Source organism: Schistocerca gregaria, chromosome 1 (genome assembly GCF_023897955.1).
Source record: "Schistocerca gregaria isolate iqSchGreg1 chromosome 1, iqSchGreg1.2, whole genome shotgun sequence".
Taxonomy (NCBI): domain Eukaryota; kingdom Metazoa; phylum Arthropoda; class Insecta; order Orthoptera; family Acrididae; genus Schistocerca; species Schistocerca gregaria.
In genome coordinates, this window is record NC_064920.1 from 1044125186 (window position 1) to 1044142098 (window position 16913).

The 16913-nt window shown below is 43.9% G+C and overlaps 1 protein-coding gene across 2 annotated transcripts in view; it reads left to right on the forward strand.

Moving 5' to 3' along the window:
- Positions 1-14667: 14667 nt before the first annotated feature.
- The window catches only part of LOC126280740 (mucin-5AC), a 400966-nt gene continuing 398720 nt past the window's right edge, over positions 14668-16913 (forward strand). For both annotated transcript variants that reach the window (XM_049979789.1, XM_049979788.1), the window contains exon 1: positions 14668-14821. In XM_049979789.1, coding sequence (XP_049835746.1) covers positions 14765-14821 — 57 coding nt within the window. In that variant the 5' untranslated portion in view covers positions 14668-14764. The remainder of the gene's footprint in view (positions 14822-16913) is intronic.

Consider the following 16913-nt stretch of genomic DNA (forward strand, 5'->3'; position numbering starts at 1 on the left):
AAAGCGTACAGGCCGACCTCGTCTGTTGACTGACTGTGACCCCCGACAGTTGAAGAGGGTCGTAAGGTGTAATACGCAGGCATCTGTCTAGACCGTCACAGGAATTCCAAACTGCATCAGGATCCACTTCAAGTACTGTGAAAGTTAGGTGGGAGGTGAGAAAACTTGGATTTCATGGTCGAGCGGCTGCTCATAAGACACACATCACGCCGGTAAATGCGAAACGACGCCTCGCTTAGTGTAAGGAGCGCAAACATTGGACGGCTGAACAGTGGAAAACGTGTGGAGTGACGAATCACGGTACAAAATGTGGCGATCCGATGACAGGGTGTGAGTATGGCAAATGCCCGGTGAACGTCATCTGCCAGCGTGTGTAGTGCCAACAGTAAAATTCGGAAGCGGTGCTGTTATGGTGTGGTCATGTTTTTCATGGAGGGGGCTTGCACCCCTTGCTGTTTTGCCTGGCACTATCGCAGCACAGGCCTGCATGATGTTTTAAGCACCTCCTTGCTTCCCACTGTTGAAGAGCAATTCGGGGATGGCGATTGCATCTTTCAACACGATCAGGCACCTGCTCATAATGCACGGCCTGTGGCGGAATGGTTACAAGTCAGTAACATCCCTGTAATGGACTGACCTGCACAGAGTCCTGACCTTAATCCTATAGAACAGCTTTGGGATGTTTTGGAACGCCGACTTCGTGCCAGGCCTCAGCGACCGACATCGATACCTCTCCTCAGTGCAGCACTCCGTGAAGAATGCGGTGCCATTTCCCAAGAAAACTTCCAGCACTTGATTGAATGTATGCCTGCGAGAGTGGAAGCTGTCATCAAGGTTATGGGTAGGCCAACACCATATTGAATTCCAGCATAACCGATGGAGGGCGCCACGAACTTGTAAGTCATTTTCAGCCAGGTGTCCGGATACTTTTGATCAAATAGTTTGTGTCTCTGTACGTTCCCTAATCTTTTTTATAGTGCTTTTATGGCCGCTACGGCTGATACAAAATGCTGGTAACGTAATGGTATCAGACACTTAGTTGAATGCAACTTATTTAAAATTATCAAATAGTGTTTCACGATAAATATACCACCTGTTTCCGTATAGGGCATACCAACATAATATGAGCTTCCGATACTATTCACTGGATAGTTTACACTGATGCAGCTATTTTGTAGGCGAGTCATGACCTATTGCATGACGGGATTTTGTCAGTGGTAGTGTTTTGCAAACCACTTCCTTTGTGGATAAATTAATTTCTCTACAATTCCTCTCATACTTGCATCTGCTTGTACTGTTTCAATATCTAGGCAGGATGTATCAAAGAAACTGGTGTTCCTGAAAAAATTCAAGGAAAGACGCTCAGCGAACAATGCACATTAAGAAATACGTTTCTTGGATATCAGCCGCCCAGTTACTGACAATTTCCTTTCAAGACATTCTGCATGTTCGCAGCTTTATCTAGTTATTTGTAGTCATACGTCTGTAAGCAATCGATGATGCCTCCATGCTACGCTCGACCCTCGACAGTTCTTGTCGGTTAAAATTTTTCTGTCAAAGTGCATAACCTTTTGCTTGACTTGTACACCCTGCCCACGGCAGCTATTTTAAATTATTATGAAATGCAAGTGATTAATTTAACATTTAATTTGAAAAAGAAGCAACAGAAATTTTGAAACATGTCAGAGTACATCTCTTCTTAAGCCGAACGATCGATTAACTTTAATGTATCGGATTGCAAAGTATTTATAATTATGACATGATCATTTTTTTCTCAGGATGTTGTGTGGCACCAATCTTTTTGAATCCTCTTGACTTTTTCTGTTTTTTTCATTTTTAGTTACTTCTGTACAGGAGAAAGTAAGCTATACATTATTTTTGTAGTTGTGCTGTTTATGTATAATCATTACCTCCCATTTCCTACTATAGAAGGGGTAACAAAAAGATATGATCAAAATTTCACGAAACATTCCTTGCACATAGAGGAATAAAATGCGTTATATGGGTATGCGTCTGGCAATGAAACGTTTTCTAACATGGAATGTTCGAAATACCCTTCTGGTTATGTCGGTTACAACGTACAGTAAGTATTAGGTTCACCGCCAGTGTTTATTGTTCCAATTGAACGACGGTAATGTTGGCATGCGACTCAGTTCACTGCTTGGGTTGACATTTGGCTGACTTCAATGCAAGTTAATCAATTGAAACCCTCAGCTGCCGACAGGTGTTGTTGATATACCTCGATGGGGACAGCTGAAAATGTGTGCCCCGACCGGGACTCGAACCCGGGATCTCCTGCTTACTTGACGGACGATCTATCCATCTGAGCCAGCGAGGACACAGATGAATAGCGCGACTGCAGGGACTTATCCCTTGCACGTATAGTTAGCAGGACAAAGCTGTAAGCAAATTCAGTTATTAACTCAAACATTAATTAAAGCATAACATTTAAATACGACGTGTGGAGAGGAAATAACCGCCAGGCAGGATACTACGTTGATGCACAAAAGTTAGAGACGGAAGTGTCTTCCGTATGATGCATCACTGCCTAGTGACATAGCTCCATGAAACGTGATCCTTTTATAGAAAGAAATGCTACAGTATTTTATAGAAAGTAACTGAAAGAAATACTCAATGAGACGAACTGAAATGCCACTTTCATTCAAATACAATATTACACTGAAGCCACCGCGATTCATAATGGTCTCCTGATCATTACAAGCGGCGGGACATGGTTGTTAATAGGGTGTGTGATCATCATGGCCATCAAAGCATGCTCTGCAACGTGTTCCCATGCTGGTCACTAGGTTGGTTTCTGTGGTAGGACCACGCGGAGTAGCCACGTGGACGCCCGGGTTCCCGGATTCGATTCCCGGCGGGGTCAGGGATTTTCTCTGGTTCGTGATGACTGGGTGTTGTGTGCTGTCCTTAGGTTAGTTAGGTTTAAGTAGTTCTAAGTTCTAGGGGACTGATGACCATAGATGTTAACTCCCGTACTGCTCAGAGCCATTTCTGAAGTAGCCACGTGGTCTGGGGGGCCATGCCATAGTTCGCGCGGCTCCCCTTCTCAGTGGTTCGGGTCCTTCCTCGGGCTTGGATGTGTGTGTTTTCGTTAGTTCAGATTAAATTAAGTGATGTGTAAGTCTATTTATTTTCAGTTATTTACATGTCTAATTCCGTAGGACCAAAGTGAGGAGTAAATGTCCAAGGTCATGGAATGCGTCTGTGTATGAAATTACACATAAAAGTAATAACAGATAAAAATAAAATGTTTATGAAGACAAAAAAAGTCAAGCCATAAGTTTCAGTAAACGCAGTCAACAATATAACGTAAGAATCAGCTTAATTTTTCAAGGAATTCCTCAACAGAAAAGGACTGACCTATGAGGAAACTCTTCATTTTCGATTTGAATGCGCATGGATTACTACTAAGATTTCTGAATTCTTGTGGTAGCTTATTTCTACACACGAAATAAGGAAGTCCGATCCAAATGCAGGTTGGATTTCTGCCGAGTATTAAGTGAGTGAAAGCTGCTTATTCTTGGTAATAATCTGGTATTGTTAACAAGAAATAACAGTGGAATATATGTATTGGGAGGCCAATGTCAAAATACGCAGACCAGTAAACAGGGCTCGACAAGAGCTTCGCAAACTTACACCACTTATTGGCCGAACAGCCAAAAATAACTTTTTAATGTGCGAAGAGTTACCCCAAAATATTATACCAGACGACATAAACGAATGAAAACAAGGAAAGTAGACTAATTTTCGTGTCGAACGATCACTTACTTTAGATACCACTCGAATAGTAAAAGTGGCAGATCCTGAACGTAGAATTTCCACAACAGTTTACTATCTATCTGAACACCTAGAAATTTGAACTGTTCAGTTTCACTAATCATATGCCCATTCTGTGAAATTAAAATGTCGCGTTTTGTTGAATTATGTGTTATAACCAGTAAAAACTGAGTCTTATTGTGATTGAGCATTAGTTAATTTTCTACAAACTATGAAGTTATGTCATGAACTGCACTGTTTTAAACAGAGCCAATGTTACATACAACACCCTTTACTATCAAGCTAGTGTCATCAGCAAACAGAAGTATTTTATAGTTACCTGCAATGCTAGAGAGCATACTATTTATACAAATAAGGAACAGGATTGGCCCCAATATTGATCCCTGGGGTACACCCCATTTGATCGTACCCCACTCAGACCCCACGTCACAGCCATTCTCATCACTCTGAATAATTACATTTTGCTGTGTGTTGTTAAAGTAAGAGATGAACCAATTGTAAGCGACTCCCATATCCCGTAATGGTCCAACTTCTGAAGCAATATTTTATGATCAACACAATCAAACGCCTTAGTTAGATCAAAAAATATGCCTAGCGTTCGAAACCTTTTGTTTTACCCGTCCAGTACCTCACAGAGAAAGGAGAATATAGCATTTTCAGTTGGTAAACGACTTCTGAAGGCGATCAGTATATTTAATAGCGAATGATGTGATATAAAATTATCACTTATCCTTACATACACAGCCTTTCCAATAAATTCAGCAAACACTGATGGCACGGAAATAGGTCTAAAATTGTCTAAATTATCCTTAGGTCCTAGGGGCCGATGAGCTCAGCAGTTTGGTCCCATAGGAACTTTCACCACCAACAGTGGTAGGGCGTTCCGTTCCTCCACCAACGTGAATGACAACTGCTGAATGGGCGATGGTATGTGTGGACGCCCTGCAATACGTCTCCCCAAAGCATCCCACACGTGCTTGATGGGATTTAAGTCTGAGGAAGTCCATTCGCCGAATTTTCTCCAGTTCCCAGAGCTTCTCCATCTGCTCTGTTCGACGCAATCGAGCACTGTCATCCATAAAAATGAAGTCAGTGTCGAATGCAGGTCTGAAAAATGCCGATGGGTATGGAGTCATATTTATTTTGAATGTGATTATGGCTGTATACTTTCATCGAGGCTTCAAGTCCAATCTAGGAGTTGAATCGCATTTATCACAATACTAAGTGATCAGTGGTAAGCAGAATTAGTATTTGTGATCTTCAGTTCTAAATTTTTTGGCTGCAGCTCTCCACGGTAGTATATCCTGTGCAAACCTCTTCGTCTCTGCATGATTGCTGCAGCTACATACATTTCAATCTGCACATTATAATCAATCCGTGCTCTGCTTCTACATTTTTCACTCCCACACTTCTTTCTATTATCAAACAATTTCTCGACGTCTCAAGACATGTCCTAGCAATCTATCCTTTGTTTTAGTCAAAATGTGCAATAAACGTCTCTTTCCCGCAGTCCGATTCAGTAGGTACCTCGTATTTTGTTACCCAAGACGGTTCCAGTCAGTCTTTCCATTATTTTATACACAATTCGTTTTAGTATTTTGCAGCCGTGACTTATTGAACTGATGGTTCAGTAATATTCATAGATGCCAGCACTTGCCTTCCTTGGAATTCGGATTATTCTATTGTTTGTGAAGTCTGAGAATATTTCTCTAGTCTCATATATTTAATGCAAGACCGCTACTCGTGATTAATTAGAAACTCGGTAAGCCCATACTATATGATTCCGCCTTTATATTTGGCTATCAGGAGATGTATCTGAAACTGCAATTGTTAGCGCACAGTGTGATTGGCATATAAGTATTTTACGCGGATGTAAAAAAAAAAGTACGGTCAATCTTTCGGGAAACATTCCTCAAACGTAGAGGACAGAGGTCCGAAAAAACTTGATTTCCATGTGAGAGCTCTGTTTCTACAACTCTGCAACACATTAATCGTGGGAGACACGCAGGGAAATAGCATATCAGCACAGTATGGAATACTTTCCGAGGTGAAACGTTCAAAATGTCCTCCGTTGTCAAGGATACATGCATCAACACGTCGGCGCAATGAAGTCCTGATGGTCTGATGTATCCATGGGGAAATTCATACTGTTTCAAAGTCTTCCTCGGTAATGGCACGAAGACTCTGTACACCTTGTACCAGGGTTCCGTACACAGGTGCTTTCAAATGTCGACACAAATAAAAATCTAGCGTGTTTAAGTCCGGAGAACGTGGAAGCCAAGGAATTGGTTCACCTCTACCTCTTCATGTGTCACGAAATCTGTTATTTAGAAGCCTACGAAGATTAAACACTGAAATGATGAGGAAGTACGTCGCACTGGTAGGGGCACATTTTAGCACAACAGGTAGAGTATTCTCTAAGAAAGCTGGTAATCTTCTCCATCGACGCTTAACTTTTACATCCTACGACAACATGAGTCCCAGAAAGCCGTTTACTAGCACTACCCACGAATAGTAAAATATATACAACACGTTCGCTCACGACGAACGACCGCTGACTACGACCTTCTTGTGGTAACTGCTAAACTGCTCCAGCCTAAACACTGCAACAACGCAACTGCGAGATGGTTCACAATCCCTATTACAGGCTTCTAGCGGTTGCAGAGGGAGCTTAGTAGATAAAATTTAACTGATGTCCGGAAATACAACATTTGGATGTAACGTAAGTTTGAAGACCAGATCACTTTCAGATCTCCCACTCCATGAACTCACACAGACTTGAGACGAGGGCGCAGTCGGCGCTCGCTGCTCTAGTTATGTCATCACGTATCATTTTAGTCCGTGTGCAACAACGGGAGAAACTGACACGTTCATAACCAGGAGGGTTGACTGTGGTGCTCCTCTGATCCGCCGCCCTATCAATTTCGAAGAGGGCGTCCCGCATCACTTAGAACAGAACCCGACGACGAGTACACGAAACATTTATCGTGCCATGGGCTGCTGTAGATCACAGGACCGTCTCCGCGGTGGGTGAATCATGAAGCCGGATATTTGGAGGTGCTCCGATCTTTAAATTTAGTTTACATCCAAACAGCAATTCCGAAATGAGCTCCTTATCAAAACTTTGTCTACTGAGTCTCCTGTCACAGGAACTGTGAAAAATCCTGTATATTCCTGCGCCAGAGAGATTTCTACATCTACGTGATTACTCTGCTATTCACAATAAAGTGCCTGGCAGAGGGTTCAGTGAACCACCTTCAAGCTGTCTCTCTACCGTTCCACTCTCGAACGGCACGCAGGAAAAACGAGCACTTAAAATTTTCTGATTTCTCTTATTTTATCGTGATGATCATTTCTCTCTATGTAGGTGGGTGCCAACACAATGTTTTCTCTATCGGAGGAGAAAACTGATGGTTGAAATTTCATGAGTCGTCCCCGTCGCAACGTAAAACGCCTTTGCGTTAATGATTGCCACTCCAAATTACATATCATGTCTGTGACACTATCTCCCCTGTTCCGCGATAATACAACACGAGCTGCCCTTCTTTGTACTTTTTGGATTTCATCCGTCAGTCCCATCTGATGCGGATCCCACACCGCACAGCAATACCCGAGAACAGGCGTGGTGTAAGCAGTCTCTTCAGTACACCTGTCGCACCTTCTAAGTATTCTGCCAATGAATCGCAGTCTTTGGTTTGCTCTACCCACAATATTATCTATGTGATCGTTCCAATTTAGGTTATTTGTAATTGTAATTCCTAAGTATTTAGTTGAATTTACAGTCTTCAGATTTGTGTGACTTATCGCGTAATCGAAATTTAGCTGATTTCTTTTAGTACTCATGTGAATAACTTCACACTTTTCCTTATTCAGGGCCAATTGCCACTTTTCGCACCATACAGATATCTTATCTAAATCGTTTTGCAAGTCGTTTTGATCATCTGATGACTTTACAAGACGGTAAATGACAGCATCATCTGCAAACAATCTAAGACGGCTACTCAGATTGTCTCCTAAGTCGTTAATGTAGATCAGGAACAATAGAGGGCCTATAACACTTCCTTGGGGAACGTCGGATATTACTTCTGTTTTACTCGATGACTTTCCGTTTATTACTACGAACTACGACCTTTCTGACAGCAAATCACGAATCCAGTCGCACAACTAAGGCCATACCCCGTAGGCACGCAGTTTGGTTAGAAGTATACTTCATGAGTATATAGAGCTAGTTGTGTTTCACAAGAACGATATTTTCTGTAACCGTGCTGACTATGTGTCAATAAATCGTTTTCTTCGAGGTACTTAATAATGTTCGAATACAGTATATGTTCCAAAACCCTACTGCAAATCGCCGTTAGTGATATAGGCCTTATTCTTTCGCTGGTTTGGAGGTCCATGTAGACATGGCAGACTGTGAGGAAAGTAAATATACAAAAAGTAGTCCCATGTGAGGATGCAATCTTCTCACACATTCGATCTCTACACTTTCTATAGTTATTTCCTTTTGCGTTGGCCTGCGTATCTGAATGGTCATTGCCTCTGATGTGTAGGTCCCTGTGTCAATTCCTGGTACAGCCAGGGATTTTTCCTTGGTAGAAGGATTGAGACTGTGTTCACTCAGCCATATGATGCCAACTGAGGAGTTAACTGAATGAAAAGGAGCGCCTCCAAGGTGTGGAAAACCGATAACGAGTGGGAGAGTGGTGTGCTGACTGCAGGTCCATCCACACCGCATCTGAATGATGCCGTCACAGTACAGGAGGACAAGGCTTCCGGTCGGCATCACCTGGACCTCTGAGAGTGATGGCGAAGATAAGCTTTAGTTTTTTTGGTTTCCTATTGCAGGTTGCTGTTCACTTACTTAAAGTTTATAAATTTAAATAACGATGACTCTCCAGGGTTTTGTTAAAACATTTTACTCATTTTTTAGACTTCTTTACCTCACTCGCTAAAAGCGGAACCGTTATAGGATCATTTTGTTGTTCATTTGTCTGTCTGTTCGTCTTTCAGATTGTGAAAGTTCAAATGGCTCAAATGGCTCTGAACACTATGGGACTTAACTTCTAAGGTCATCAGTCCTCTAGACTTAGAACTACTTAAACCTAACTAACCTAAGGACATCACACACACCCAGCCCGAGGCAGGATTCGAACCTGCGACCGTAGCGGTCGCGCGGTTCCAGACTGTAGCGCCTAGAACCGCTCGGCCACGCCGGCCGGCTCCGACTTTGAAGACCTCACTGTCTCAGGAACTGGGGGTTGTACCAAATTGAAATTTATATCACTTGAGAAAGTCTACGCTCCCTTGGCGGTGTAATACGTAAGCTTGTAAGCCAATGCAGTCAAAAAATACAGTCATTTTTTGACACTCGCAAACTCATTCATCTGAACTTACAGGGTACTCCCAATTGGCCTAGAATCATGAAATTTAGCAAGGTGGAAGGTTTCAAAGTACAACAAAAAAAACAACCGAAAACTGTGTATCTGTTCTTGTTCTTCGCGGATAGATCACTTAGGACCACGCGTAATCAACATTTGTTGGCCTTCCTTTTCGCCCAGTATTCCTTCACAAGCAACGAATGGGCTAGCTTTCGTTGCGTACACCACGTATGTCGGTTAGTTTTTCTCTCTTCTTCCTCAAAACCCCGCGTGTTTGTGATTTTTCTAATTTCATTTCTGTCATGTAGATCCTAATTTTCTCAGATCTTTTTCCGTCTGTTTATACCAGTTCGGTCTTGTAATTTTGTTCTTTAAAAGTGTATGGATTTTGTGCGTTAACCTGAGTCCATTCTTTCTAAATGCCCCATGAATCTGTTATTATATAGCATAAAACATTATTGTCAACAAACTTAACATTAAATCAGTGATCTGTCAAAAGTCTAAGGAACTACTGCAGAGATTTCGATCCGGTTTTCAAAATAGGTAGACTGATTCAAGAGGAGGTTGTGTTTATAATTTACAAATACATGATAACTTGCTGAGCTACGATGAAGTCCCATGCCGCTGAAACGATGCCTTTGCCATCTAGCGGTGACAGCAGGGAAGCAGCCTCAGCGTTGCACCTCGTCACGGGTTCTTCATAGACTGCTCATTCTACATACAAACATTCTCTGACAGGCTATGCCTATGACACTTGCAGCATCTGTAGCGTTTCAAAGGAAAATAGTACTGGTAACTGATGCAGAATGGCACTGCTATTGTTTGGGCTGAGGTTTCAATATCCTATAAAATATCTGTAGAAGCATTCAACGGAACAATTCGACGTTTGCGTCAAATCTTACCACTAATCGCAACAGAGACGAGAAGAGAAGAAGTAAACAAATCTGCAATTGCCAGTCAGCGTGGCACTTTTAATATAACTCTAAAAACTGATAAAATAAATGAAAAGTGACAACAGCGAACGCGAAATAGCACAAAAATTGAGTGTAAGACTTAAAAACATTCTTGAAAAGAGGAGGAGGAGGAAATAAGCGTTTAACGTCCGGTCGACAACGAGGTCATTAGGGACGAAACACAAGCTCGGATTAGGGAAGAATTAGGAAGGAAATCGGCCGTGTCCTTTCAAAGGAACCTTCCCGGCATTTGCCTGAAACGATTTAGGGAAATCACGGAAAACCTAAATCAGGATGGCCGGAGACGGGTTTGAACCGTCGTCCTCCCGAATGTGAGTCCAATTTTTGAAAGCCTTGGAATTCCTGGGACCGATATCTTTCCAGTATCGATATCGATAACAGGAAAAATTTATTGAAATTCTACATTCCCGGCGTGGATGAACTCTCTGTATGGATAATTGAGTTTGTACGGAACCCTCGGAGTGCAAGTACTGCTCGGACTTGTTCGTCTTTATTTTTATTTTTTGTTTGTTTTTTATTAGGAGGTGAGGAGTAAATGAAGGAGTTTGTGTGGGAAAGACAAGAAGTGAGGACCCCGAACCAAGCTATGCAAACGGATAGGGAAAAGTGGGGAGAAAATGAGCCCTGGCTTGTCGAGATAATAATTAACGGTGGAGTAGATCTCTGGGCGAATTTCGTCAGTTAAGGGGAGGGGATCACTGTAATGGATACTATAATGAATAATGTCAATGCTGATGACATCACTATATGGGGTGAAACTGGAGAGGAAGAACAGATCAGACTCGATGATTGGAAAACTCAGTTCTGAAATATAACCTCAACATCAGCAAGACCAAGACAGTGGTGATGGCAGTCAACTGAGATGGACAACCAGCAAGTGCAAAATTAGGAGACCACCAACTAGAGTGCGTGGACAGTTTTCCTTACCTTGGAAGTGTAAACTCCAGTGGTAATTTAGTCAGAAATGAAATCACCAACAAAGTGCAAAAAGGATCTGAATTCTACCAACAAGTAAGATCACTTTCATGGGATGACTTGATTCCAAAACCGGCCAAACTGATGATGTTTAATAGCTATTTCATACCAATATTAACCTATGGTATTGAAACATGTACCCTCACAAAAAGAGAATCGTCAAGGCTGAAAGCATCGGAGATGAAATTTCTTAGCTCCACCATCCAGAAGACCAAGATGGACAAGTTAAGGAATGAGGAGGTGAGGAAAGAAGCCGGAGTAAAGACGTTCCTATTAGATCGAATTGGCGCATCTAGACTTCGATGGTACGACCATGTGATGAGAATGGAGCCAACTACAAAAGCCAAAACAAATTTGAAAAGCCAGGTGGATGGGAAAAGGAGTCAGGGAAGACGTCTAACGCGATGGATGGACTTGATTAAGGCTGATCTAGTGACCAGGGGATGAACAATGGATGATGTTCTCTGTGAACACGTGTATTTGGACAGCATGGGCTGGAAGAGGCTCATTACCAGTACCCGGGGAACTGGAACTGTTAAATGATGATGAGGGGGAGGGGATAGTTTATAGTTGTAAGCTTTGGAGGATTTAGTGGTGGAAATGGGGCAGAATAAGTTTGTTGGTAATCAGATATGAAAGATTATGTGTTTGGTGTCAAGTTTGCGGGGAATCTGAATTTGTCGGTTCTGGCGAAGGAAGGGAGAAATTAATAACTGATAAGAATTCATTGCTGATACGGAAGCAGAGGTGGAATGCACGGCATTCGATAGTTTTTTATGGAGTGACAGAATTTTGATGGAGCAGAAATCCAGACGACCTTGGCTGTGAGACTTTTAATTGTTTAATGAAGAAGCTGTGTTACCATGACAGTTCACAGCGAAGGGCTGGTCCTATGTATTTTATAGTGTTATTGGATTGGGTAGGATGGCTGTAAATGGTGAAGTAGAAATCATGGGAGTAGGTCTTGCACGTGGTTGGTCCTGTAATTATTGCCTGGTTCTTGGAAAGGGTGATCTCGAGGAGCCACCTGTTTTCATTGGGGGGTGGGTCGTTGGGATTTATGGATAGTGTACTCTGCTACACTACTGACCATTAAAACTGCTACACCACGAAGATGACGCGCTACAGACACGAAATTTAACCGACAGGAGGAAGATGGTGTGATATGCAAATGATTAGCTTTTCAGAGCATTCACACAAGATTAGCGCCGGTGGCGACACCTACAACGTGCTGACATGGGAAAGTTTACAACCAATTTCTCATACACAAACAGCAGTTGACCGGCGTTGCCTGGTGAAACGTTGTTGTGATGCCTCGTGTAAGAAGGAGAAATGCGTACCATCACGTTTCCGACTTTGATAAAGGTCGGATTGTAGCCTATCGCGATTGCGGTTTATCGTATCGCGACATTGCTGCTCGCGTTGTTCGACATCCAATGACTGTTAGCAGAATATAGAATCTGTGGTTACAGGAGGGTAATACGGAACGCCGTGCCGGATCCCAACCGCCTCGTATCACTAGCAGTCGAAATGACAGGCATCTTATCCGCATGGCTGTAACGGATCGTGCAGCCACGTCTCGATCCCTGAGTCAACAGATGGGGACGTTTGCAAGACAGCAACCATCTGCACGAACAGTTCGACGACGTTTGCAGCAGCAAGGACTATCAGCTCGGAGACCACAGCTGCGGTTACCCTTGACACTGCATCACAGACAGGAGCGCCTGCGATGGTGTACTCAACGACGAACCTGAGTGGACGAATGGCAAAACGTCATTTTTTCGGATGAATCCAGGTTCTGGTTACAGCATCATGATGATCGCATCCGTGTTTGGCGACATCGCACATTGGAAGGGTGTATTCGTCATCGCCATACTGGCGAATCACCGGGCGTGATGGTGTAAGTAGGCTGTTTAGGTTTTTATATTGGTAACGCAACGTAGCGCACTGTATGAAAATCACTGGCTGTGCTGTATGCAGTCTGTGGCTGGGTGGCATTGTTGTAATATTCGCTATTGTAGTGTTGGGCTGTTGGCTGTTAACAGCGCGTAGTGTTGCGCAGTTGGAGGTGAGCCGCCAGCAGTGGTGGATGTGCGGAGAGAGATGGCGGAATTTTGAGAGCGGACGATCTGGACGTGTGTCCATCAGAAAGAGTAAATTTGTAATATTGGATATCATGGACTGATATATATATCACTACTTTTGAACACTATTGAGGTAAATACTTTGTTTGTTCTCTATCAAAATCTTTCATTTGCTAACTATGCCTATAAGTAGTTAGTGCATTGATTAGTTTGAATCTTATATTTAGCTGGCAGTAGAGGCGCTCGCTGTATTGCAGTAGTTCGAGTAACGAAGATTTTTGGGAAGCAAGTGATTTGTGAAACGTATAGGTTAATGTTAGTCAGGGCCATTCTTTTGTAGGGATTTTTGAAAGCCAGATTGCGTTGCGCCAAAAATATTGTGTGTCAGTTTAGCGTTGATCAGAATAACTAAAAAGAGTAATGTCTGAGTACGTTCAGTTTTGCTCAGCTGTTTGAAAATCAAATAGTGTAAGAGGTTTATCAGCACAGTAATTCAATAATTTTTCTAAGGGGACGTTTGAATGGTATGGGGTGCCATTCGTTCCACGTCTCAGTCACCTCTTGTTCGCATTGACGGCACTTTGAACAGTGGACGTTACATTTCAGATGTGTTACGATCCTTGGCTCTACCGTTCATTCGATCCCTGCGAAACCCTACATTTCAGCAGGATAATGCACGACCACATGTTGCAGTTCCTGTACGGGCCTTTCTGGATACAAAAAATGTTCGACTGCTGCGCTGGTTAGGACATTCTCCAGATCTCTCACCAATTGAAAACGTCTGGTCTATGGTGGCCGAGCAACTGGCTCGTCACAATACACCAATCACTACTCTTGATATACTGTGGTATCGTGTGGAAGCTGCATGTGCAGCTGTACTGGGTACTGATTTATCAGGATCTATGCACCCAAATTGCGTGAAAATGTAATCACGTGTCAATTCTAGTATAATATATTTGTCCACTGAATACCGGTTTATCATCTGCATTTCTTCTTGGTGTACCAGTTCTAATGGCCATTAGTGCATCTGCGAACAGTAGACGTGGAAGGTTATGTAGGGCAGCGGAATACTATCCTGCGGCAATAAAGTGGTGGGCGACTCCGTTACACCTGCAGCAGTAGTCGAGACGCTACGGCCCATCAGCAGCGAAACAGCGCCGCAGGGCGTCCCGTCTCGGAGAATGCACCCGCACAACCGACCTCGAAATTCCGCGGCAGAAAAAACGCTATAAAGTGTTGTTCTAGCGCGGGAACCGGCGCGGCAGCGGCGTCTGGACAGCGGAGACAATGGCCACCAGCCGGCGGAGTGAAGACAAGAGCGGCTAGCGGTACACACGCTACGTGAGAGCGCTAGCGTTCCGGGCGGGCCCCGTGCCGTGCGTGCCCAACTGGGCAGAGCCGCGAGCTGCGTGCTGGAGTGGCCGCGCTAGGGGGGCGGCAGCGGCGGCAGGAGCCGGCCGCTCTGGAGGAGGGTGCGAGCCGCGACCGCGCTCAGTCCGCCTGCGACGCGCGCCCGGCAGACACGTCTGCCACCATCCACACAGCGCTGCCCGCCATGGCCCACGCTGCCGCCGCCGCCTCGCTCCTCGGGCTCCTGCTCGCGGCCTCTCTGGTGAGTACTCCGGCCCCGGCGCCCGCCACACGATGGGGTGACGTTCCTCTACTTCTACGTCTCTCTACCGTGAAGTGCTTGGTAGAGAGTACGTCCCACTGTACCACTTACCAGGGTGTCTTCCCGTTCCATTCACTTATGGAGAGCGGGAACAATGATAGTTTGAATGCTTCCATGTTTCTGTGCGTGCAGTAATTATCCAAATCTTATCCTCATCATCCCTATGTGAGCCGTACATCTACATATACATCTACATCCATACTCCGCAAGCCACCTGACGCTGTGTGGCGGAGGGTACCTCGAGTACCTCTGTCGGTTCTCCCTTCTATTCCAGTCTCGTATTGTTCGTGGAAAGAAGGATTGTCGGTATGCTTCTGTGTGAGCTCTAATCTCTCTGATTTTATCCTCGTGGTCTCTTCGCGAGATATACGTAGGAGGGAGCAATATACTGCTTGACTCCTCGGTGAAGGTATGTTCTCGGAACTTAAACAAAAGCCCGTACCGAGCTACTGAGCGTCTCTCCTTCTGAGTCTTCCACTGGAGTTTATCTATCATCTCCGTAACGCTTTCGCGATTACTAAATGATCCTGTAACGAAGCGCGCTGCTCTCCGTTGGATCTTCTCTATGTCTTCTATCAACCCTATCTGGTACGGATCCCACACTGCTGAGCAGTATTCAAGCAGTGGGCGAACAAGCGTACTGTAACCTACTTCCTTTGTTTTCGGATCGCATATCCTTAGGATTCTTCCAATGAATCTCAGTCTGGCATCTGCTTTACCGACGATCAACTTTATATGATCATTCAATTTTTAATCACTCCTAATGCGTACTCCCAGATAATTTACGGAATTAACTGCTTCCAGTTGCTGACCTGCTATATTGTAGCTAAATGATAAGGGATCTTTCTTTCTATGTATTCGCAACACATTACACTTGTCTACATTGAGATTCAATTGCCATTCCCTGCGCCATGTGCCAATTCGTTGCAGATCCTCCTGCATTTCAGTACAATTTTCCATTGTTACAACCTCTCGATAAACCACTGCATCATCCGCAAAAAGCCTCAGTGAACTTCCGATGTCATCCACCAGGTCATTTATGTATATTGTGAATAGCAACGGACCTACGCACTCCCCTGCGGCACACCTGAATTCACTCTTACTTCGGAAGACTTCTCTACATTGAGAATGACATCCTGCGTTCTGTTATCTATGAACTCTTCAATCCAATCACACAATTGGTCTGATAGTCCATATGCTACGTAGGAGGTTGTAGCATATTCTTAATCATATAAAGCCGGCTCTTGAAACTTCGTTTATTGCAGAGCGATATGAAGTGGGACAAGCATGTAATGGCAGTTGTGGGGAACACGGATAATCGTCTTCGGTTCATTGGTAGAATTTTGGGAAGACGTGGTTCATCTGTAAAGGAGACCGCTTATAAAACACTATTACGACCTATTCTTGAGTACTGCTCGAGCATTTGGGATCCCTATCACGTCGGATTGAGGGAGGATGTAGAAGCAATTCAGAGGCGGGCTGCTAGATTTGTTATTGGTAGGTTTGATCATCACGCGAGTGTTACGGAAATGCTTCAGGAATTCGGGTGGGAGTCTCTGGAGGAAAGGAGGCGGTCTTTTCGTGAATCGCTACTGAGGAAATTTAGAGAACCAGCATTTGAGGCTGACTGCAGTACAATTTTACTGCCGCCAACTTATATTTCGCGGAAAGACCACAAAGACAAGATAAGAGAGATTAGGGTTCGTACAGAGGCATATAGGCAGTCGTTTTCCCTCGTTCTGTTTGGGAGTGGAACAGGGAGAGAAGATGCTAGTTGTGGTACGAGCTACCCTCCGCCACGCACCGTATGGTGGATTGCGGAGTATGTATGTAGATGTAGAGGTAGATGTTATAGACTTTCACGGGGTAGTGTGCATCTTCAAAGGTCTTCCAGTTCAGTTACTTCCTTAGACTGACTGACTTTTCTAGTATTCTGCCAGTCAACCGAAGTCTACTGCTCACTTTACCAACGACTGAGGCTATGTGACCATTCCATTCCATATCCCAACAAAATGTTACACCCAGGTATTTG